The following is a 25,488-nucleotide window of genomic DNA, read 5'->3' on the forward strand; positions in this document are numbered from 1 at the left end:
TCAAAAATACTACATTAGTTTATTTAAGGTTTGAATTTCAATTTGTGTTATTGAATTTGAACCTAGATAATCAAGAAATCGATTTTGAACTTCCAATAAGGGATAATCCTCAATCTACAAGTATGTCAATAAATAAATTTAATGAACAACCTGAATTTTCTTTAAGGTCTGGATCATGATTCAAACTTGTCAAAAATCCTGTATTTTACAAGCACAGTAGCACCACACAGCGGCGTAACTGCGTACCAAACACCACTTGCAAAATGTTCATTCGATATAAACTGCATTTTCAAAATTATAACTGAGTTTGTTATAATGTTCATATAAAGATGATCAAAATGAATTTATTTGTATTATAACTGACTTTGTTATAGTTCTGATATAATTAAATCTGGGTTTCAAATCCTTTTTGTCAAATATATCTAAATATAACAAACGTTGATATATCTATCAACCGCTGATATAAATTTGTTACATTTTTGTTATGCCTTTCTGATCGGGTAGTAGGGCTGTTTTCCTTCATGTTTCGACAAATCTTGAAGTTTGATGTGTCGTACGGCTGATTTTGACAATATTCGAGAAATGACCACATTCCTGGGGCCATCCGGAATAGTTCGGGTATGGCCAGACCGATCCCAAGGGACCATAAGGGCCTAGAAGGACTATTTTGCTTTATGTTTCAACATGTCATGAAGTTTGAGGTGTTGTACTGTTGATTTTGATAACATTGTGGAAATGGGCTCTTTGTTCACTTTCCTTGGAGCACACGGAATATTCCGGGTTTGTCCAGACTGTTCCCAAGAGCCTAGAAGGACTATTTTCCTCCACTTTTTGACTAATCGTGAAGTTTGAGGTGCTGTACGATTGATTTGACCAACGTTGTGGAAATGGCTACCTTTATCACATCCCTGGGGGCGTCCGGAACAGTTTGGAGGGATTATTTTCCTTCACGTTTCGTCAAATCATGAAGTTTGAGGTGCCGCACGATTGATTCTGACAATGTTGCCAGAATGGCCATACTTTGGCGAATTCCCTGGTGGCACCCGGGGCATATCCGGTTCATGAGACTGTTGGATTGCCGCATTTCAAGTCAATGGTTCCTTGCAGTTATATAATTTCTGTATTCCTGCCGTATAATATGTGCAAATTTCCAAAATAACAATAGATGCAGAGTAAAATGCATTCATGTGTCATTTTCCGGCCGGTCATGACCCCAACGGAATCTGGAATAACTCCGAAACGGATGGGTGAACCGGTTCCGTATGGTGATTGGTGGTCCTTGACAATTTCGACAAATCTTGAGCGAATGCCATTAACTTAAAAAAAAAAATCGATTAGGAAATGCTATTTTCTTATCTGATTCTAGATTCGAAAATCATCCAAAATTGACGTTGGGTACGCGAAGGTTAAGGAGGTTCATAGGGGTTGAAATGCGATTCAATACTCTTCAAGACGTTTTAAGAGGTTTCAGGGGTTTTCAGAGGTCTTCAAAGCATTTTAAGGCGTTTGATGGTGTTTCAGAGGGGTTTGAAAGTGATTTCCGGAAGTTTCAAGAAGCTTTCAAGACATGTTTCAGCGTGGTTGTAAGGCATACCAAGACGTTTTAAGATGTTTCAGGTTGTAGGGTGCTTTCAAGGGAATCTCAGAAGAGTTTCAAGGCGTTTCACTTGGATGTTCGGAGTTTTGGTACGCGCTTGCAACATCTTGAAAACCAATGAAATTGGTCGATTAACACAGTAGAAGCAGGGGTTAGTTTTAAAATGAACCATTGTCATTGAAGTCCAAAACTCCCGGCATCAACTAAAGAGGATATTTCTAGACAATACATTTTGTCCGCCATGGTTCTGCTTCGCAATGATCCGCCTCAGTAGAGCGTTCAACAAATGCAGCTATGGCTATAAACTGAAAAGTGATAGAAGGAGTACAATAATTATTCACTCCTTCCTTATGAACGACCTGAAGTAGTTTGCTAAATCAGTGCAGAGGCTGCGTCAACTATTGCAGCTGGTGGCGGTGTTCAACAACGATACCCGGATAGAGTTTGCAATTGATTAATGCGATTAATGCATTTTCGCCGGGGTAAAATTGTGGTTGCCAGCAATCGAATTCGAATTGTGGTAGACGGCGAAGCGTACAAAAAAGTATTTGCCGAACAACTATCAAGAAGGAGCTGCAGGATATGTTCTTGTATCGTATCAACTGTGTTCTGAGAAGTTTTCTGTCAGCCGGTAACATGGTGTAGGTGATAAATGGAGTTTGCTGTGCCATTGTTGACCTACAGCTTTGGAATGGTAATTGGATCATGTCTGATCTCGAAGTGTTATAAACGAGCAGTACCAGTGGCGTTCACCAGATACCCAAAGTCGCCTATTGAGAGAGTAACCCTGGCACTATGTGTCTCCAAGAGACATCAGTTGCGGGCATTTCGTTCAAAGCGAGAAACGTCGTAACGTGAAAGCAGAAGCAGCTGAATGAGCCGTTTTGATTTTCGCACTATATCCATGTGCTTTTGAGTTATCGAGTATCGCTGCTGGTTGAATGTGAATAACTTCGTCTCAAGACAAGAGTACTTACATTCGTATATTTTGGTGAGTTCGTTCCTGCATATCGTTTTGAAACTTAGGTACCTAAATGTTGACCAAGGACCTGAGGACGTGACCAGGACAACTCATTGCAGAATTTCGTCAATCTGGTCTTAGAGTCAGTGATGACTGATTATAGGGGTATAAAACTATAACACCTACGACTACCTCAATGTTAGTGCTTATGTTATCTTTTTTGAATCACGAATTTTATAGGTATCAAGTGATATTGTAGCGTTTCACATGTTCAATTTCTTCTACTTATTCATCGGATTTCCCTCAAACGGTTTTCGGTTAAACAGTGCATTTCCCAGAGTAGTTCATTTGGCCAAATGCTATTCAACGAAATGTTACACCACGAAAACGAATTCCGCGAAACAATTTTCTGCGAAATCGAATATAATTTTCCCCGATATTGGCGGACATATTCACCTGTATGGTAATTGAAAAACAATCTCAAACTGCATTACTCAATTTAAACTAGGTTTTAATTGTCCCTCTCAGTTATTGGGCAAACGATGCACTTTTAACTCTGATATATCTTCCCATTTCTCACTCCATTCCCACAGTACCTGCAAGTCCGACAGTGCCCTCCGCACATTTGCCAACAGCTACCGGCCTCCGAGGGGAAGCGATAAAATTCGTACGGCGTCCGGTCCTTGCGTGCTGCCCCGACACGAGGACGTGCTGCTGATGAACGAAACGGAAATGAACCAGGAGGATAATTTTGCCCAACTTAGGAACAATGAACAACCGACCGCTCCGCATCCACTGCCGATGCCCGAGTACGGTGGCTACTTTGCGCCGCTGACGGAGTTTTTGCCAGATGCGACCAGCCCCATCAGCGGTTTCCATCGGTGCAACGTGGCCGTAATGCTGCTGACCGACATCGTCGTGGATGGAATACCCGGCCTGGACTGGACGCTGCACGTTCCACTGATGTTACACATTCTGTTTCTCGGGCTGGACCACACACGGCCAATTGTGCGGGACCATTGTAAAAAGTTGCTCCTGAATTTGCTGGTGAGTAGAAGACTGATATATTTCAAGCTTTTGAGATGATGGTTTGGGAGGTTCATACCACGTCTATTGCATAAATGAAAGAGATTGAAAATATAATAGTTTCTTCTCAAAATAAGGTATACTCGAACCTCAACTGAAGTTCATTTAAGTAATAAAGTGGTTCCATTACTTCCTCTTTTTCAACTACAAGTCGTAGTCTACAACTATGACTAATAAATACATCAAACATTCCCAATCATTCGCTTACAGATCGTGCTTGCGGAGCACAATGACCACCTAAATGTGGCAAAAATCCTACTGAACAGCGATACCGGAAAGCTTCGCTTGGGTCTGAGTGTCCCCTCGCTACCGGTCATCGATCACAACTTCACCGAACCGGATCAGGAGTTCGACAGCTATCTGTTCGGTCTCAGTGGAAACGTTCCGCAGAATACCCTTTCGCCGGCCTCTAACCAACCGAACGAAGAGACTCCCATCCCTACGATTATCACCGAAGAGAACGCCCCGCCCCAACCGGGCCCAACCATGCCAACGGCTCACGTCATTAAAAGCTTGATTCGGTTCCTCTCCCAGGACAGCGCTCAGCCGCTGTGGAACTACGAGGACATCACCGCGAAGGTGTGGACTATTAAGTCGGCGGAACAGTTGCAGTGCTTCCTCCGGCATATCGTGAAGGTGTTCTCGGACAGCTATTCTCACGCGAGAATCGCCGAACGGTGGGCACAGACGGCGTTGCAGTTGGGGCTTAGCTGCTCCTCGCGTCACTATGCCGGGCGTAGTTTGCAAGTGTTCCGCTCGCTCAATGTGCCGATCAACTCGCGCATGCTGAGCGATATCCTGTCGCGGCTGATCGAAACCGTCGCCGAGCAGGGAGAGGACATGCAGGGTTACGTGACGGAGCTGTTGCTGACGCTGGAAGCGGCCGTTGATAGCTTGGATTCGGACTTTAGGCCGCTGGATGTGATGAAGGATATCTTCAAGAGTACGCCGAACTTGAACAACAAGGACGGGGCGATGATCTCCAGCGTGTATGGGAATAAGAGGTCAAGTGATGGTATTCCGGGGTCCCCGCAGGCTATGAACAACATGCTCACCGGAGGTCATACTAGAAGCACAAGCTATTCCATTTCCTATTGCTCTCGGAAGGCTGCAAACTCTCCGATAGATAAACAGGTGGAGTTACGCAATCGGTCAAACGTGTTGGAGTTGGAACGCAATTCGAACAAATTCGGATCTTCCCTTTCGCGATCCCGAAGTGCACAAAGCTTGAAGCTCTTGGGTGATACAGCTACCCAAGATGATAAAATGACCATCCTAGCACAACTGTTCTGGTTGGCAGTATCCCTCCTAGAAAGCGACTACGAGCATGAGTTCTTACTGGCTTTGAGACTGTTGACCAGAGTGCTCCACAGACTTCCACTAGATCGTCCAGATGCGCGCGACAAAGTTGAAAAGCTACAACAACAGCTCAAATGGTCCACTTATCCAGGCATGCACGCACTTCTCCTAAAAGGCTGCACCCATACGACGACCTATGAACCATCCATAGCAGTTCTTTCGCAGTTATCACCCCTCCTGAATCTCCCGGTCTGCGATCCCACCCAAAGTTGCGCCTTCCCCATGAATGTAATCGCCCTGCTCCCGTACATGCTTCTGCACTACGAGGACGCCAACGAAATCTGCATCCGAAGTGCGGAGAACATTGCCCAAGTCTCGTCCGAAATGGGCTTGAAGTTGGAAAACCTCGGCACCGTCATGACCCTCTATAGCCGGAAAACCTTCAGCAAGGAATCATTCCAGTGGACCAAATGTGTGGTCAAGTATTTGTACGATACGTACGCCCATATGGGACTACACATGTTGGCATTCCTCACCGAAGTGATCGAGAAGGGACCGGTTCAAATCCATCTGCAGGTGCTGAGTGTGATCCATTGTATGCTGCACTATATCGATCTGTCGTCGGTGCAGGCGCAACCGATTGCCGGTGATTTGCTGCGGGTTATCTCCAAGCATCTCGATGTAAGTATATTTGATCTTTAAGACAGTTGTTAGTAGTTTGAAAACATATTAAATAAGCTGAAATCAACAAAGCTTTGAGTACAGCAACGTATAAAAATTCGGCTACTAAATCTTTTCTTTCTGAAGTTTTATTGAAATTCGCTCGTATATCATACATTTTATATTTCTCATTTCCTCATCCTAACGAAATTACCACCCCCTCACGCAGAGCCCCAACTGGAAGGAAGCGCTGAAAATTCTCAAACTGGTTGTTACACGTAGCTCCAGCCTGCAGGTGGTGCCCCAGTCGACGGAAACCAGTTCGTCCTACGCCAACTTCCACGGAAGCTACAGCGATTCGGAAGTGTTCTGCAAAAAAGAGTTGGCCGGACGCACGATGGAGTTCTCGTTCGACGTGTCACAGACACCGCTCATTGGGCGGAAAATTTTGCTGAAATCCGAAAGCGACGGCAGTGCGGCGGCAGCACTGAACTCCAACAAGAATGGTCCGGGCGGTGCAGCAGGAGGTGTTGGAGCGGGCAATGTTGCTCATTACGGACACGCAGGCACGCCGAATTCGCCGCGCCGCAGTGCAAGTCTTTCGCCGGCGGATACGGCACCGCTGAGTGGATGGAAACGCCCTTGGATGTCGCAGGTATTTGTGCCATTGGGAACTGTTGGGTGGGGAAAAAGTTCTTTTTACATATTGTCGTTGCACGATGGTCCATTGCGCAAATTTACGAGAAAAATGCATGCTTGTGGTTGTAATGAATGCCTTGACATGATCTGTTACCAGACGATGATTACACTATGAGAGCAATAATACTAATATCAGTAACCAAGCTCCACTGGTTTCGGTTCTGGACCAATCGCTTTCCGCAGCACTGAACGTTTTGATTCCCATGGCAGGTCTTCGGGCAGCTGCAAAAAGCCAACGTGTGCGAGGCCTTTTACGAAGCCGACGGCCCCTTCCTGGTTGTCTGTGCAATATGCTTTTAGCTTGTAGTTTCTTTGGCATTCGAACTACGTGCCCAGCCAACTGCAGTCTGCCGTGTTTTATACGCTCTACTATATCCATCTCTTTATGGTGGGGCGGGGAAAGATGGGTCACTTAAGAATGGATCATCACAATTTCGGATGGATTTTTTACTACTATTCAGTACATTAGTTAGCTGCATATGCCAAAAATCTAAAAAGTTCATAAAATATAAAACATGCTGTTAAAAAAGCAGTTTTCAGAACTTATTCAAATGATGAATAATTATGATGTTGACAAGTACAAATCTTCTGCAGTCTCTGCCGTATGATCCAATAACCACCCGTATTTATACCAGCGAAAGTCTAGATAGGTTTTCAATGAGAGTTAATATTTATTCAATAAACACATTAAACTTTCGTACATTCACTGGTCACGTTTATATATTAACCCTCGAGCAATCGCGCTGTTGTATTTTGTACAACACGTTGAAAAAATCTCGCCTTTTGTCAGTGGTGGGCACGCTTGCCGTTAACCGTTAACGCATTTCCGTCAAACATTTGCTTCTATTTCTACAAAGATCACTTGAAAGTTTACTATAAATGTTCTCCAATTTGCAAGTGAGATGTACCTTTCTATTGAGATGGAAAAAGTTCATTTTGAACTTTTAGTTTTCGAGCTACTGATGAACAAACATAATCTAACGGTTAACGAGAACTCTCCGTTAGCCGTCCAATAGCGTTTGCTTCTCAATAACTCGAAAACCAAAATTCAAATTCAACCCTATCCATCTCAATAGAAAAGTACACCTCACTTGCAGCTGAAGCACATTGATAGTGAACTTATAAAGGACCTTTGTAGAAGTAGTAGCAAATGTTCGTCCAAAATGCGTTAACGGTTAACGGCAAGCGTGTCCACCACTGCTTTTTGTGTTCCGCATTAATGCGGTGCAGGTGATGGTGGCCAACTGCGTGAGTTACGGAAGGTTAATAACTATTATTGATATTGCAAATTTTGTTATTATGAGTAAAGAAGACTTCCTGTGAGAGCCGAGAATGTAACGATGTTGTTTAGTTTGCAATACTACGCAAAAGAGACACGGTAAAGGCTGGGTATGCTGCGCAATTCAGATCCCATTGTGATCCACTAGCATCTGCCCAGCAACTCCTATCCCTACCTCCACGCGGTACCGGCCGGAAACTATGAGCAACCTTAGGGAAGATCGGGTAACCAACCCCGGTGGGAACTTTGGTCGTAGGCTGACAGGGAAGGGGGGGTTTGCTTCGGCAAACCTGAGCGTCTGTTCTCCAGGGGGAGCGGCTCACAACAGCGTCTGATCCCCATGTTAGGGGCGGCTGATCTACGACCGAGTGCCAGGGAAGGACTCTAAGCTCAACTGTGCACTATGGTCCTCCGGAAAGTAGGGGGTTGGTGTCAGGCCCTACGAGCCAGCCGTAAAAAACCATTGTAACGGAAAATCAGCAACAGAATAATACGAACCGAGACCAACGGCAACGACCCCAGCGAACAAAAAGGACTTGCGATTGGAAACTCGGTACGTGGAACTGCCGATCTCTCAACTTCATTGGGAGCACCCGCATACTCGCCGATCTACTGAAGGACCGCGGGTTCGGCATCGTAGCGCTGCAGGAGGTGTGTTGGACAGGATCCATGGTGCGAACGTTTAGAGGTAATCATACCATTTACCAGAGCTGCGGCAACACACGCGAGCTGGGAACAGCTTTCATCGTGATGGGTGATATGCAGAGGCGCGTGATCGGTTGGTGGCCGATCGACGAAAGAATATGCAGGTTGAGGATCAAGGGCCGATTCTTCAACTTCAGCATAATAAACGTGCACAGCCCACACTCCGGAAGTACTGATGATGACAAGGACGCATTTTACGCGCAGCTCGAACGCGAGTACGACCGCTGCCCAAGCCACGACGTCAAGATCATCATAGGAGATTTGAACGCTCAGGTAGGCCAGGAGGAGGAATTCAGACCGACGATTGGTAAGTTTAGCGCCCACCAGCAAACGAACGAAAACGGCCTACGACTCATTGATTTCGCCGCCTCCAAAAATATGGCCATACGTAGCACCTTTTTCCAACACAGCCTCCCTTATCGTTACACCTGGAGATCACCACAGCAGACGGAATCTCAAATCGACCACGTTCTGATTGACGGACGGCACTTCTCCGACATTATCGACGTCAGGACCTATCGTGGCGCCAACATCGACTCCGACCACTATCTGGTGATGGTCAAACTGCGCCCAAAACTCTCCGTCATCAACAATGTACGGTACCGGCGACCGCCACGGTACAACCTAGAGCGACTGAAGCAACCGGATGTCGCCTCAGCATACGCGCAGAATCTCGAAGCCGCGTTGCCAGACGAGGGCGAGCTCGATGAGGCCCCTCTAGAGGACTGCTGGAGTACAGTGAAAGCAGCCATCAACGACGCAGCCGAGAGCACCATCGGGTACGTGGAACGGAATCGACGAAACGAATGGTTCGACGAAGAGTGCAGAACGGTTTTGGAGGAGAAGAACGCAGCGAGGGCGGTAATGCTGCAGCAAGGGACTCGACAGAACGTGGAACGTTACAAACAGAAGCGGAAACAGCAGACCCGCCTCTTTCGGGAGAAAAAGCGCCGCATGGAAGAAGCGGAGTGTGAAGAAATGGAACTGCTGTGCCGTTCCCAAGAAACACGGAAGTTCTATCAGAAACTCAACACATCCCGCAACGGCTTCGTGCCGCGAGCCGAAATATGCAGGGATAAAGACGGAGGCCTCTTGACGGACGGACGTGAGGTGATCGAAAGGTGGAAGCAGCACTTCGATCAGCACCTGAACGGCGTGGAGAGCGTAGGCACGGGAGCCCACGGCAACGAAGGAAATGACGACGCCCATGCAGCGGAGGACGGGAATGAACCAACTCCCACGCTGAGGGAAGTTAAGGATGCCATTCACCAGCTCAAAACCAACAAAGCAGCTGGTAAGGATGGTATCGCAGCTGAACTCATCAAGATGGGCCCAGAAAAGTTGGCCACCTGTCTGCATCGGCTGATAGTCAGGATCTGGGAAACCGAACAGCTACCGGAGGAGTGGAAGGGGTAATCTGCCCCATTCACAAGAAAGGCGACCATTTGGAATGTGAGAACTTCAGGGCGATCACTATTTTGAATGCTGCCTACAAAGTGCTATCCCAGATCATCTTCCGTCGTCTGTCACCTAAAACAAATGAGTTCGTGGGAAGTTATCAAGCCGGCTTCATCGACGGCCGGTCGACAACGGACCAGATCTTTACCGTACGGCAAATCCTCCAGAAATACCGTGAATACCAGGTCCCAACGCACCACCTGTTCATCGACTTCAAAGCGGCATACGATAGTATCGATCGCGCAGAGCTATGGAGAATCATGGACGAAAACGGCTTTCCTGGGAAGCTGACTAGACTGATTAAAGCAACGATGGACGGTGTGCAAAACTGCGTAAGGGTTTCGGGTGAACTATCCAGTTCATTCGTATCTCGCCGGGGACTGCGACAAGGTGACGGACTCTCATGTCTACTTTTCAACATCGCACTGGAAGGTGTGATGCGACGAGCCGGGCTCAACAGCCGGGGAACGATTTTCACAAAATCCGGTCAATTTGTGTGCTTTGCGGACGACATGGACATTATCGCTAGAACATTTGGAACGGTGGCAGATCTGTACACCCGCCTGAAACACGAAGCAGCAAAGGTCGGACTGATGGTGAATGCCTCAAAAACAAAGTACATGCTGGTAGGCGGAACCGAACACGACCGGATCCGTCTGGGTAGTAATGTTACGATAGACGGGGATACTTTTGAGGTGGTGGAGGAATTCGTCTACCTCGGATCCTTACTGACGGCTGACAACAACGTGAGCCGTGAAATTCGGAGGCGCATCATCAGCGGAAGTCGGGCCTACTACGGGCTCCAGAAGAAACTGCGGTCGAAAAAGATTCACCCACGCACCAAATGCACCATGTACAAAACGTTAATAAGACCGGTAATCCTCTACGGGCACGAGACATGGACCATGCTCGAGGAGGACCTACAAGCACTCGGAGTTTTCGAGCGACGCGTGCTAAGAACGATCTTCGGCGGTGTGCAGGAGAACGGTGTGTGGCGGAGAAGGATGAACCACGAGCTCGCTGCACTTTACGGCGAACCCAGCATCCAGAAGGTGGCCAAAGCCGGTAGGATACGGTGGGCAGGGCATGTTGCAAGAATGCCGGACAACAACCCTGCAAAGCTGGTGTTTGCAACGGATCCGGTTGGCACAAGAAGGCGTGGAGCGCAGAGAGCACGATGGGCGGACCAGGTGGAGCGTGACTTGGCGAGCATTGGGCGTGACCGAGGATGGAGAGCGGCAGCCACAAACCGAGTATTGTGGCGTACTATTGTTGATTATGTCTTGTCTTAATGATGTGGAACAAATAAATGTATGTATGTAGAAAAGAAAAAAAAATCTCACAGATATAATATTTAATTTCCAAACACAATAAAAATTGCTGTATCGATAATAAAAGATATTTCTCGATAAGTTTGTTTAGATTAAATGCGTTCAGGAAAGCTAAGAAATTGTGTCGTAGTTCTTATGTTCCATAGAAAACTTTAAAAAATAAGAAACACGATCTCCGAAAAAATGTTATGGAAATGCCTTTATCGATTTTTTTTCCAAATTTTAATCAAGGCATTCCTTAGACAACTTGTTGAGAAAGCGAATGTGATAAAAATTTAGATAAGTTTTGGTATTTAGTTATAAATAATGTTGAAATCATTAAAAAACACCTTTGTGCAAATGCAAATTTGGAAAATTAAGTTTTTTGTTAGAGAACTCGACTGTTCTTCAAAATATTCAGACAATTGAAAGGAAATATGTAAATATGGAGTACAATATGCTATACTCTGAAAGAAGTTGGTAAAAATCATTAGAACAGTTCATTTAATGTAATAAACAAAGTGTATTTATAATTTCTGAAACAGTCTATAATTCCCTGAGTTCCTTGAAAATTTCTGGACCAACCTTTTAACGGACCATTGACCAATTGAAAGCACTTGGAACGCGGAAAAAACCTCCTGAAGCACCCTTGAATTTTCTTGAAAACTCCTTGAAACATCTCGGGACCATCTGGCTGGAATACCCCTGGAACAGAAACGGGAAGGCTGACAGTCATTCTAACAGCTTACCAAGCTAATGCCTTGGTAATGCCAATGCACTAAGGGTCAGGATCGCAATCTAGGGGGGCAAAACTCCGCACTGGCACTGGCACTGGCACTCGCACTGGCTCCGGACTGGCAAAAGTTTCAGGCACCCGACTGCCTATGTATTGTTCTGTTTTCATCACAAATTCTATCGATCGGTAGCTGTCTTGGTAAGGTGGTATGAACTACCAACCAAGCCGATCTGTTTAAAAGCACAGGTCGCACGGCAGAAGTTTCAAGCATTCGATGTATTCGTTCAATACATGGTCTACTTGCCTAATTTCACCTTCTATAAAATTTTCACACTTGTTCGCTACCTAGCGAATTCTCTCATACCTATCATTTCATTATCATCCACTTTGATCTCTACTCCCTTATACTATGAGTAGAAAGAGACCGATATAGCCACAAAATCATCAAGTTATTAATAGAATACGGTCGATAAATCAGTATAAGAAAAATAAAAAGGTTTTGGAAAATTATAACATACGGGGAGGAACCTGCCTCGGGCAGAATTTCTCCATAGTAAAAAAAGTCAATAATAATACAGTCATTCCATGGAAAAACGATATAGTGGAACTCCGATTGTCGTAAAACTTGGTGGGTTTGTAGTTCTTCGGAAGTAATTAGACCCGTATTTTTTATTTCGTCATTAGGGTGACCAATTTTCATGTAGGGTGGTCCAAAAAATCAAGGTTTTTCAAAACCATTTTTTTTTTCAAAAAATCGTAACTTTTGAACCAGTCGACCGATTTCAAAACTTTTTCTTTTGTTCGAAAGAAATTTAATTGTAGTTTTCAGGAAAAATACGTAAAAGGGGCTTAAATGTAAAGAGTACTATAAAATATTAAAATATATTAGTTTTTTCACGTTTTCATGGTCTTGGGACCAAAGAGGTACCCTGGTTTTATATTTTTATCAGAAAATTCAGGAAATTTGGCGTAACATATCAAAAAATCAGAAATGTATGTTGTTTAGTTTTCGAGATATGATTTTTTGAATGTAGAGTCCTGTATTTTAGTAATAGCTACTCTAAAATTGCTTGGAATTGCAAATTCTCATAAAACTATGCATAGTATTGCCTTTTTAAGTGATTCCTGGTAGTTTTGGTATCCATAGTATTATAAGGATTCAAAATATAAACAAATTTAAAAAAGTTTCTTGTATGGGAAAATTTGACCTTTTATTTTCAAAAAATCATATCTCAAAAACTAAAAAAACATACATCTCTGATTTTTTGATATGTTACGCCAAATTTCCTGAATTTTCAGATAAAAATATAAAACTAGGGTACCTCCGTGGTCCCGATACCATGAAAACGTAAAAAACACTAATATATTTGCATATTTTATAGTACTCTTTACAATTTAGCCCCGTATTTTTCCTGAAAACTACAATTGAATAGCTTTCGAACAAAAAAAAAAGAAGTTTGAAATCGGTTAACTGGTTCAAAAGTTATGATTTTTTGAAATTTTTTTGTTTTGAAAATCCTTGATTTTTTGGACCACCCTATATGAAAATTGGTCACCCTAATGACGAAATAAAAAATGCGGGTCTAATCTCAAGTTTCACGACCATCGGAGATGCACTATATCGTTTTTCTATGCAATGGCTGAATAATTGTATGACATCTAACATAGATTCACAATGAAAATTCCTGCCAGTGTATTTTTTTCTTAAAATATCCTCATACATCTTCGAAGACATCGCTTCGATCCAACAAACCGTTTTCAAGTTATATATATATATATTTTTAAGAACAATATTAGATTTTTTTCGTACCTTCTTTTCCAAAAGTTAGGTGAGGAAACATGGTTATGTATTACTGCAAACGTAAATGATTCATGGAATCCAGCGCATGGACAATAGCTCATTCAGATTGTAAAATATTGATTCAAAAATGGAATTTTTTGTGTTCTGGAAATGCTCTTAGCATAGGCGCCAACTTGTGACGTAGTTGGGGGGGCGAAGCTCTCCAAAATTGGACAAAATTCAACTTTTTTTAGCTTAATGCACTAGTTTTCACGTAAATATGCCTAAACTAGATGAACTGCGTCGAAATTTTACGAATTTGGTTGATTTTGAGAGGCCTCGCCCCCCCCCAACTACGTCACAAGTTGGCGCGTATGGCTCTTAGAGAATGCCGCCATAGATGACCTTAAAACCTTCTTCTTTCTGGCACTCCTCGTTTTTCATTTTAAATGTATCATTCTTCACTACTTACTTATCAATTAAGTAGTGCTTTGCTGCTCACTATTTGCTGATTCACACTATTTTATTCTTCACTATTACATGCTCACTTTTCACTGCTAACTATTTTCTTGCCATTGTTCAATCTTCACTACACACTTCTCATTACTCACTCTATGCTTGTCTCTCCTTCCTTTATATTGTTTACTTTTCATATTGCATTTTTCTTTGTCTATTCCTCAGTACTCACTTCTTACTTCAAACTTTTTATTGCTCGCATCTCCTACTTCTCAATCCACGTGCTTCACTCCTAAATACTCAGTAATCACTGCTCATTCCTCACTGCGTTACTCTAGCGTGCGCTGCTTTTTCTTTTTTTCTCACTCACTCTCGTAGACAAACACGAGAAATAGAAAGATAAAAGAGGAGGCACTTGCCCCTTCTTTTATCTCGCTCTTATTGTGTTTATAAAAGAGAATAAGCGAGAAGAAAGAAAAAGCTGCGCAAGCTAGTGCTGCTTCATATTCATCACTTTTAGCTCTTCACTATTAATTGCTCAACTTCTTACTTTTCATTGCCAATACCTAGTAGTGAGGAATACTCCACCTCTCATTCCAAACTCATCACTTATCACTCCACACTGTTCACTTCTCACTCCACATTGTCTTACAGTCTTCACTCTTTACTGGACTGCATACAGCTTAACCACACTTGTCACTCTTCATTGTTCACTCCACATTCTACGCTGCTGATTCTTAACTTTTTATTGCTCACTATTTACTCATAATTGTTCACTTCTCACTCCTCATCATTTAAGGACTGTTCAATTTATAAAACGGACAACTTTACAAGGCTATAAAAAGAAGACGCGTTGTTCAAATTTAACCACCCTTGGTTCGTTGTTCAGTACATCATCTGTCATTATAGTGATCATTTTTGAATCGAATAAAAATAGTTTTATTTTATAGAAAATCGGCCAGGTGTTCAATAAGGTGATTTTTTCGATTGCTGAAAATTGAAAATATATATTAAATTACTGTTCACACATGGTATATCGTTTTTAATACCAGAAAAGTATGTACCATGCTGCAGCAGCCTGAGTAATAAACATTCTGGCAAAATTTAAACTCAATTGGAAAATTAAGTGTTGAGATATTAAAGTCTCAAATTAGATTCGATTTTTTGAATAAAATTCAATTGTGAAGCAAAAAGGTCATGAAAATATTAAATCAGTAACAAATTTTGAAAACGACGTATAATCAATGCTACACCATTGATTATACGTCGTTTTCAAAATTTGTTACTGAAATAATCATTTTTTTTATGCATCCAGTCGAAAGTGGGAATAATGTAATTTTAAATGCAGAAAACTGCTTCTTAATAGCATTGCTGATTTGGTTACTGTGCGCCATTACAGATACAGTAATCAAAACAGTTTCGTTCTTTGATGGTTCTTCCAAATAACAATGCTACCTAATGCAAATTTTGCATAACAATGATGTTGGAAATAAAAACTTTGCATCCGATTATTATTCAATAAGGTGTACAATAACATAGGATCAACTTTGTTGGAAATATATAATAACAGATTCGCTAGAGTCGAAAATCTGTATCAATGGAGCAAAAAGTATGAAATTTTTTAATATGACTATCTTTATAGATTAAATTTTTGATGAAAAATGCAATTAATAGTTAATTTTTCTTCTGTATCATTCAGAGAGCAATATTCTACTACTCTGGACAAATTTTTAGCCGAATCCGTGATGTTATTGCAACACAGGACTTATTTTATCATTTTTTAATAATTTCTATGAAAACTAGGCAACTCACTATATCAAGCTGGGGCCTGCTTGGTGCATTATTACTGATCAACTGTTGAGCATTACCTTTAGTAGAATAGAGGAATTCCACGGAGTCATGTCAGTCGATCCTGAGCGACCATTTCAAAAATATCTGAAACTTTGCACAGTTTTTCAATTTCATATAAATCGCCATTTTTTGATATTAAACCTTCATATTCACTCACGACTAACTTTTCAAAAGGGTGTATGCGAAAATAGTTCTAAAATATTCTAAAAGCTATACAGCAAAAACGGATTGTTCGATTGTTATAAATTTTTCAGCAAAGTTAGATAACTAAATGATGATTCCTTAGAAAATATACACTGTAAAAAATTTCTTTTTCTACTTTGAAAAAATATGATATTTGTCACAAAAACTCAAATATCTCAAAACCCTATCTTTTTACCAACTTCAATTTTTTAGGGGAAATGGCCCATTATATCAGCTATCTACCATAAAATTTTGGTGATGGTAAACTGATAAACAAAAAAGTTATGACATTTCAAACATTTCACAATTTTTACATTTAGTAACAAAAAAATTTTTTTTTCTGTGTAAATTATTTCGAGAATTATATTTTGATGCTGATTTTATTGTAAAGGCTACCGCCTGAATTAAACACGTTGTTTTCATTATACTTTAGTTTGATTATTCGTAATTACTATAGTATCTATTTGAAACTTAGACGCGATCCAGTGTTGTGATCAAAAATATTGAGATTGTCATACTTTTTATTGTACGTGACTGGTGAAAAAATCCCTTGATAGTGTTGAAAAGCTGTTGATTATAAGAAAAATGGAATTGAATTTATTTTTAAGACAAAAGCTGTATAATAAAAGTTTTTTATACGCGTATACGTCTAGTTTATCCGCAAAAAAAATCCCTCTTACACACTTATTTCTGAATTGCCTGTTCGGTACTTTTTTGACGAGATTATAACAGCAGTACGATCTCGGTAGTTTCGGTAATCGATTTTACTGAGGCTCAGTAAAACAACTGTCAAAATCGTATGGAAAAGGTAAACAATGCATTTTTGCTGAACGAGTTCGGTGCTCAGCAGTTTTAATCTCGTCAAAAAATTACCGAACTCGGTAATCAAAATTAAGTGTGTAGAGAACAGACTTTATGATCGGAAGAATGCGAGTAACTTCAACAACAACAAATGCATAAGAGGTACATACCACAGACAAACAGACGAAACGCCTAGAACAATTTTAGTGAAAATTCATCGCCCAGTTCACACTATCACCACCTGGTGGAAATGTTTCACGAAACACTGCGTTGTGCAATATCGTCATCAGAAGGCGCTAGTGTGAAACGTCAAACGCAAAGAAAAACGATGGGCGCTCTTCTTGTTATGAAAGCCACAACCAAGATTCAAAATGATCGTTGAAGGCGTGGTCAATGAAAATTTCGCCAGTGTTACGTTTGTTTGTCTGTATACATACCTGACAATGCTCACGAAAAAAACAAAAAAATACTACCGCTATGAATATTAAAAATTGTATAGTACCGTCAAGGCGCCATTCACCGTGGGGGCTCCATTCACCGTGTGCCTTCGAATATTTTTTCATTATTTCCATATTATGATTGAATGATATGACAATTTCCCTTCAATTTCACCAATACAACACTAATGTATTGTAACTATGTCAAAACGTTCATTAGAAACATTTAAAAGTATCAATTTGACACTAAAGCGTGTTTACATGTAGCGGGTTTCTGCTCGTTCACTGCATTCATAGTGAAAAAACGAAAACTGCGCTAAGGTGATTTAAGCGATAAACTAAATGTAGTAACGTTTTTATTCCACCAAGAAGCAATTAAATTCACATATCAGGTATGTATTTTGCATTACCGAAGTAAGTTTAACAAGAAAGTACGATTACTCGTACTTTTTAATTGAAACAAAAAGGCACGGTAAATGGGTACCCAAAAAATCAATGGTCTCCATTCACCGTGCCCCATATTGTCCCATATATCTAGAAAAAATCGGAAATTTCAATATTCGTTTTTCTAATAAAATCTTGCAAGTTATGACTTGAAATGAATTTAAACGAAGAAAATTCCCTTGGCTGGGTTGTTTTGATCATTTTTAAACAAAGTAGAATAAAATTTCTCATACACGGTGAATGGGTCCCTACTACCACGGTGAATGGTGACCTACCACGGAATTAGGCGACCCTACTACCCTTTACTAATTGTACTATATCACCAAGTTTTGTGAAAAGTTTTCTACTTCTGTGGATATTGCTTTAATTTTAACCTATAATAAAGGCAATTAAAAGCGGCACCAACAATGTTTATAAGACTGGTGGCAAATGACAGCCCTTGTTTGCCCAAAATCCTCTTAGATCCACGGTGAATGGTGCCTTGACGGTATTTTTTTTTCTTCAGCCACCAAGTAAGTTAAAATTAATAAGTGATTTTGTTTATTATAATCTAACGAACAAGATGAACAGTCGCTTTCTCAAAGGTCTTCAACTCAACGCTCTCTTGTAGACCGTTTGATGAAAAAAAATGTTCAAAAGAGTTACGAAATCTCACCGAAAGCACCATAGATAAACTGAAAGAGACTGGTTATGCCCAAATGTCCACATTGTGTACAAAATTACGCATTTGCACGTCCTGCCGTCTAAAATTTGACAAACGAGCCATCTGTATATCATCGGTAAAGCAGGGCGCAGGAAGTTCGAAAACGACAACAACTGAGAAATTGCCATCAGCGACATCTGTTTAAACAATTTAATTACGCCCCTTTTCAAAAATGCCCTGTAATATTCTTCAACATCTATACCCATTTCAATATTTTTAACGTTGCAAAACACGCTTTCAACCAGGCTTTCCAAATGTACAGCCTTCTCGCAACAGCCCGCGCAAGGCTGAATCGACACTCTCTTATGTGTGCAGACCATCTCTCTTTACCGTGTGCAACATCATCAGTGAGAAATGTATCGCCAACAGCACGCACACGCATGAGCGAAAGATGTATGGGCCTTTTCATTTGACGTCTTAAATCAGCTGATTGTTCGGGCGTTTGACAGTTCTTCTATGAAGATGACACGTTCTTGTTAGCAGCTGCTGTTCAAGCTTTGTAAACAAATGCATGCACGGATCTGTCACATGAAAAGGCCTATTGAAACAGCCGCTGCTTCGGCTGCTTGCCTGACAGTTGCATACTCGAGTCGTATCGAGCCGAGTGGGAAACGTCGTGAGTATTGTCGGCCGCATGGCGATGACAATCTTCGGCTAACCAAGCCGGCTGTCGCATAAAGGGTGTCATAGGCTGTCACGGGAGCACATGGCTTAACGCTAAAAGTTAATCACAAAATATGTGCTCAATAAATATTTTTTTTTACAAACATGATATGCCTTTCACAAGATGCCCCAAGGGCGGAAAGAAGTTTGTGCCAGCGTTTTCAAAATTGTAATCTGGCTAAAATATACCACTGATTGAAGATTAAACTCTCTTTTATATTGAAAACATGGCAGTGCATTTCACATGCCTATAAAAAATAATGCTATGCAAAATACTCTACTAGAACAAGACTTACAAGTACATATCTCTATTTGAAAAAATACATAATACATTAAATGCGTCGAAAATTTTAAGCGTGGCATATACCACGATACTCGACACGTTCAACAGAAGGAAAATGCTCGGGCCGAGCGCAGCGATTTTCGTCACTTCGTGTACAGCCAACGAGAGACGGTTTGGGTGCGAGCCGAGGTTGTCATCGGCGAACGAACGCACAGCGAAAGCAGACTATGTGAGCAGTTCCCGACAGTGATGTTGTACGTCGCATGAGTTTTATTCTGTGGGCTGTCATGAACCATGCATTCACAAAGCTGTCATGGGAATAAGAGTGTGACAGCCATCAAAATGCTATCATGATGCGGTACTTTTGGGAAGCCTGCTTTCAACATTCATCTTGAAGAAGAGGGAAAACACTTGTCCTCAAATGTAACAGCAAATTAATGAATAAACGACTAATGCGCGGAGGGCGTGATAAAATCGGAACATTACGGTACATAGTATATTATATTATATGTATATATAATATATAATAAAAACAACTTGTTTTACTCACGCAAGGCCATTAACAATAAAATCAGCATCAAACTTCAATTTCCGGCCGAAATAATTTACACTAAAAAAAATTATTACTAAATGTGAAAATTGTGAAATGTTTGAATTGTCATAATTTTTTTGTTTATTTTCATGGTAGATTGCTAATACAATGGACCGTTTTCTCTAAAAAATTACGTTGGTAAAAAGATAGGGTTTTGAGATATTTGAGTTTTTGTGACAAAAATGATATTTTTTAATGTTAAAAAAGATTTTTTTCACAGTGTACATTTTCTTAGGAATCGCCATTTAGTTATCTAACTTTGCTGAACAATAAAATCAGCATCAAATCGCGATTCCCGGCCGAAATAATTTACACAGAAAATTTTTTTTTACTAAATGTAAAAATTGTGAAATTTTTGAAATGTTATAACTTTTTTGTTTATTAGTTTACCATCACTAAATTTTTATGGTAGATTGCTAATACAATGGACCGTTTTCCCTAAAAAATTCAAGTTGGTAAAAAGATAGGGTTTTGAGATATTTGAGTTTTTGTGACAAAAATGATGTTTTTCAATGATAAAATAGATTTTTTTTCACAGTGTATATTTTCTTAGAAATCACCATTTAGCTATCTAACTTTGCTGAAAAATTCATAACAATCGAACAATCCGTTTTTGCTGTGCATATTTTTGAATATTTTTGAACCATTTTCACATACACCCTTTTGAAAAGTTAGTCGTGGCTCTAAATAAAAATTTGATATCGAAAAATGGCGATTTAGATGGAACTGAAAAACTGTGCAAAGTTTCAGTTCAATAGAAAATCATGAATTAAAAATTTTCCTTAATTTTGATGCTGTTGCTTGGAATCGCTCAGTGTGAGCTTCCAATTCATTAAAAGCTTCTTGAAAATGTGCATGTTAAGTATGTGGAAAGTTATGTCGAATTTTAAGAAATGGGTTTTTATTGATGTTTTACGAAAACCGCTTCAGTTACACAATAAAGAACATTTTGCTTAATGTTATATTTTTCCTACATTTGAGAATAGCTATAGAAAGTTACGCAAAAAATTGATAATGATTTTATTGAAAAATAAAAAAGATATCGCACAAGCAAGTTGTCCGTTTTATAAATTGAACAGTCCTTATGGAACTGTTTATTATACGTGTAAATTAATCATGGGGCAGCTTTAGAGAACATGGACATGGGACAGCTATGGAAAAATAGTAATGCTCAAGTGCAGTCTTATAATATTGTGATACTGTGCGACATTTGTTCATACCTTCTATGTCAGACACGAAGCAAAAGCAGTGTTGCACTCTGTCGCTATCAAGCAAATAGCGGATTTTGCTAGGTCGACTGCGATCGCAGTCACCTTCACTTTCCTCTTTCATCAGAACTGTGATGGTGAGGCATCACTAATTCTTAATTGCACGAAGAAATTTTTTGACGGTTCTTAGGTCACATTCACAGTTAACGGCCGTTTTTGTCTTATTCATGCAGACTCTGCATTGCAGAGCCAAGGATGTTTTCGATCATCTGGCAATCATTTGACTCATTTGTCTATAACTCTGTTCAAAAGCCGAATATTAAAATGTGGTGTTCGACAAACTTGTAGATTATTGTTTTCCCTACAATTACCACCATAAGGACGCCATATTCTAACTCTTATATTTACTGCGTAAAAGTGTTAGTACCATCTGCTTATACTGAACGATCGGATTTTTCGATCGTTTGAGTATGAGTAGGTGGTACTAGCGCTCTCACGCCGTATATATGAGAGCTAGGATTGTAGAAAAAAACACTTATCTACAAGTTTGCCGAACACCTCATTTCAATATTATGCTTCTGAACTGAGCTGTGGATAAATGAGTCAAATAATTGCCAGATGATCGAAAATATCCTTGTGCAGAGCTGTCATTGTGACCTGAGAATTGCCAAATCGTGTAATGAAGAATAGGCCAACTTTAAAATTAGTTTAAAAATTGAAGTAGAAGAAATTTACCAAGTTGAAATAACTAGTTGAGCATGTTGGTCATTGAAAAGTTGGAGATTTGACTAAAATCACCAAAATATCATATCAGTTTTAGTGGTAGTGATCTAGAGTATCAACTCGTTGGCTGACATTTTCGGCTTGACATTAATCGGCATGCAGTGATAGTAACGGCAGTGCAATGTCAGTAGTAAACTGACAAGGCTGAAAAGATTCGAATAGTATTGCTCACTACTGCAGCAAACATTTCTCATTATAATGAGGTTTCTTTTAAAATTCTGTGGAAGCTGGCGTTATCGTGAAGCAATTCTGTCAAAAATAAAACAATTTATTAAAAATTCTGAAATAAATTCTGTGGCAATGTACTAGAAACAATGGATACAACTGGACTTCAAGTTTGCTGGGCACTTCTATCGTCTATGGTGAAACTTATAAGCTTTATTGAAATGAACAAAATTATTTGCAGACAATAGACAGAAAGTCGAATCTAGGAATCCTTTTAAGAACTCGTTCATCAACTACGTAGATTGTGAGGATAGGAAAGGGGAATGAGTCGGACAAAGTCTACGATTTATAAAAAAAAAATCAAAAGCTACTGCTTCTGTGACGCGTTACATAACATCAAAACAAAAAGTCTGAAGCTTTCGACTGTTTTATTTTCGGTAATAAGGTTAAAACTTTATTTGACTAGTAGGGTGGTTGTGATATGGTTTGCATTTCATTCGTTATTGATGTTTTTTTATTACTTGTATTAGGATAGTTCCAAAGAGTAATTTTTATAACTCCGATTTACACAGAGTAGGAACCCTTCCATACCCACACTTTGCCACAACCTTCTCATCGTTCGCAAATTTGCCACCGGTTGCTGCAGCGATAATGAACTCACAATGAATTTAAGCGTTTCGCCAACTTTTTTAATCTTGGATTTTTTTTCATCAAAACTGAATTACAGGGTCGAGTACGTGAGTGCTTGGTGAATCTGCTCACCACCTGTGGACAACGGGTCGGACTGCCAAAGAGTCCATCGGTAAGTACACGGCATCTAACGTTCATGATTATTATACTGATTAATAAGTATCAAACGTGCTATTGGCCGAAAGTTTCGTTTTTAAGAAACAACCCTAAAATTTGGTATTCTTTTCTTGAACGGGCGCTCCATTAGTGGCATCAACTGCGCGTCATTTTTTTCGAAAAGAAATCTTTTACGGACTCATATTTTTTTTGTTTTTGTTCCATTCAACAATTCCATTTTTGCTCCTTTCTCAGGATGACGTACTAAGTTCGCTTTACTCGAAGGTAACTCGAAGGGATACTTTGGCAAAAAGTTTCTTTTCCCTTTCTGCAAACAAGCACACTCTCTTGTGTGCTGCTCACTTTTCGGTATTCGTTGTGTGTAGACGAAGAAGAAGGCTTTCACTTTACGGCAAAGTTTTATTTTGCGAGAAGGAATAAAAGTTGAAAGTAGCTTTTGTTTCAGTTCTGCCCGACACCTAGGCAAAATGCGCATTACTCACCTGCAGTGCACCGGCATAGTTGTCCTACGTCGGCGTTTTCCCAAGAAATCAAATCAGTGTTGATTCAACAGTTTGCAAAATTTGTCATTGGATTGGATAATACCGTAGGACAAGTATGCGTTGACGAACAGAACAACACTTCTAGATTATTTTTGTACCAGCAAAGAAAGCAGCACCGAAAGGCACATTCAATCACCACCAGTAGAGGAACAGTTCCTTTAGTTACTTTAGAAGCGAGATGAATTAGTCGCATTTACACCAATTATAACACTTGACTCTACACACTTTCACGCTGTTTCCAATGAATCCGTAGACGATACGGTATAATTGATATCACAGTATGTTTTTCTTTGAGATGGCCAAATGGGAAGGCAGTTTAACAGTTTTTGTATTTGAAGAAAAAATAAAGACATTTCAAATTGTTTTCACTATGTTATGTTAATAAAGGCTAAATATTTAGGATGTGCAGCAGGAATAAATAATATGCCCACGAGTCTTTAGAGGATTAGGTATAAACTGTACTAAGGTATCCCTACAGTTGGTGATCAAAATATTCATTTAGAAACTTCCAAAGATATGGTCTCAGAAATTCGTCCGAAAATTTATTCAGGGATTCTTACGGAGATTCATCAACAATGTACAAATAATGGCATGATCTCGAAAATTAATGTTTGTTACAAAACAGACGCTAGATTTGTTGCGTACTTCTCAATTCGTGAAAAATTCATCAGTACTATCAGAGTCAAAATCGAAACTGTTTGATGGTGGATCTTCAACGGCGAATTTCTTTAGTTATTGGATTACAGATTCCACCCGGAGTTTCTTCCCAAGCAACACACTTGGACATTAATAAGTTCCTGTAATTTGTTTGCAACTATTTTGAAAGTTATGCCTTTTGAACCAATCGTCTTATTAACGACTAAATTGCAACCAAAAAAGCGCAAGAGGTGGAGCCAATATAAAACATCCATTCGTGATATGAACGATTTTAATACGCAATCGATTTATAACCGAGATACAACTTATAGTCGACTTAAAAAATGGTGACCGATTCGACAACTAGTCAGCTAGTCACCACATTCGTCACTGCCAGTAATAATGCATCATCAGTTTCGTTCATGTGATTAATAAATTTTGTGCATAAATTTACCGCAAATAAGGCTGACCGAGAACGTCAATTTGTGTGCCGTTCCAGATTTATCGGTAAGTTACGCATTTTAGCTCCGTATTCTCAACGCGCCTCAGTCTACCTATCATTTTGCGAGTGAAAATGTAGGCATTTGTTGTAAAAATTAACTCGCCATATTGCTTTGCCGGAGTGCATTTCAGCAGCTTGTTTAATGCACCCGTAAAATGCTGAAAATTAATTTTAGAATTTAGGAAGATATTATTTGCTAAATAATGTCTAGGGGAATCCGTATTGACAAAGTACAACAATGCTGCACGCGGTACACGGAACCACCAAATTACCCAAAATTGGATGCTTTTAACGCAATCCCATAGTTCGGCCCAATAAGTCAACATTTGAGTGAATCGATTAAACTCACGCAAGGTAAATTGCCTTTACCTCCAGCTAAAAATATACTCAAGAGTAGGTAAATTCAACCCAAGACCCCCTTCATTCAACCCAAATTTGGGTAAATCTACATTTACCCAAAATTGGCTTATTGGCCTCAAGGACTCCCGTTGGATAGACGCATCTCTGTTTATTTACGACAACATCTGTGGGGGAGAGAGGAAAAACGACCAAATTTTGGGTAACTAATCAATTTGATATACTCATTTTAGGGTAAAATCGACCCAAAATAAGGTAGTATGAATTTTCCGTGCAGGACATAAACAACCAAAAAGCAGACACTTGGAAGTGTACTTCTTATTTACGTCGACAAGAGGCTGTCCATTTATTACGTAACGAAAATTTCACGTTTTTTGTAAAAAAAAATGTAAACCCATTGCAAATTTTTTCGTGGAAAACTCCTAATGTTTTTGTACGTTACGTAAGATTTCTCATAACCCCGTATATTCAAATTTTCCCAGTGGTAGATACCAGTTGTTCAGTA

General features: G+C 40.3%; 1 protein-coding gene across 5 annotated transcripts in view; it reads left to right on the forward strand.

Moving 5' to 3' along the window:
- The window catches only part of LOC109403764 (protein furry), a 460,946-nt gene that overhangs the window by 354,032 nt on the left and 81,426 nt on the right, over window positions 1-25,488 (forward strand). For 3 of the 5 annotated variants that reach the window (XM_062852871.1, XM_062852874.1, XM_062852873.1), the window contains 5 exons: window positions 3,152-3,605; window positions 3,855-5,624; window positions 5,833-6,258; window positions 22,867-22,941; window positions 23,181-23,210. In XM_062852871.1, the coding sequence (XP_062708855.1) occupies window positions 3,152-3,605; window positions 3,855-5,624; window positions 5,833-6,258; window positions 22,867-22,941; window positions 23,181-23,210 (2,755 nt within the window). The remainder of the gene's footprint in view (window positions 1-3,151; window positions 3,606-3,854; window positions 5,625-5,832; window positions 6,259-22,866; window positions 22,942-23,180; window positions 23,211-25,488) is intronic. The other 2 variants (XM_062852872.1, XM_062852875.1) reach the window with 1 other exon arrangement.

Source organism: Aedes albopictus, chromosome 2, assembly GCF_035046485.1.
Source record: "Aedes albopictus strain Foshan chromosome 2, AalbF5, whole genome shotgun sequence".
In the NCBI taxonomy this organism is placed as follows: domain Eukaryota; kingdom Metazoa; phylum Arthropoda; class Insecta; order Diptera; family Culicidae; genus Aedes; species Aedes albopictus.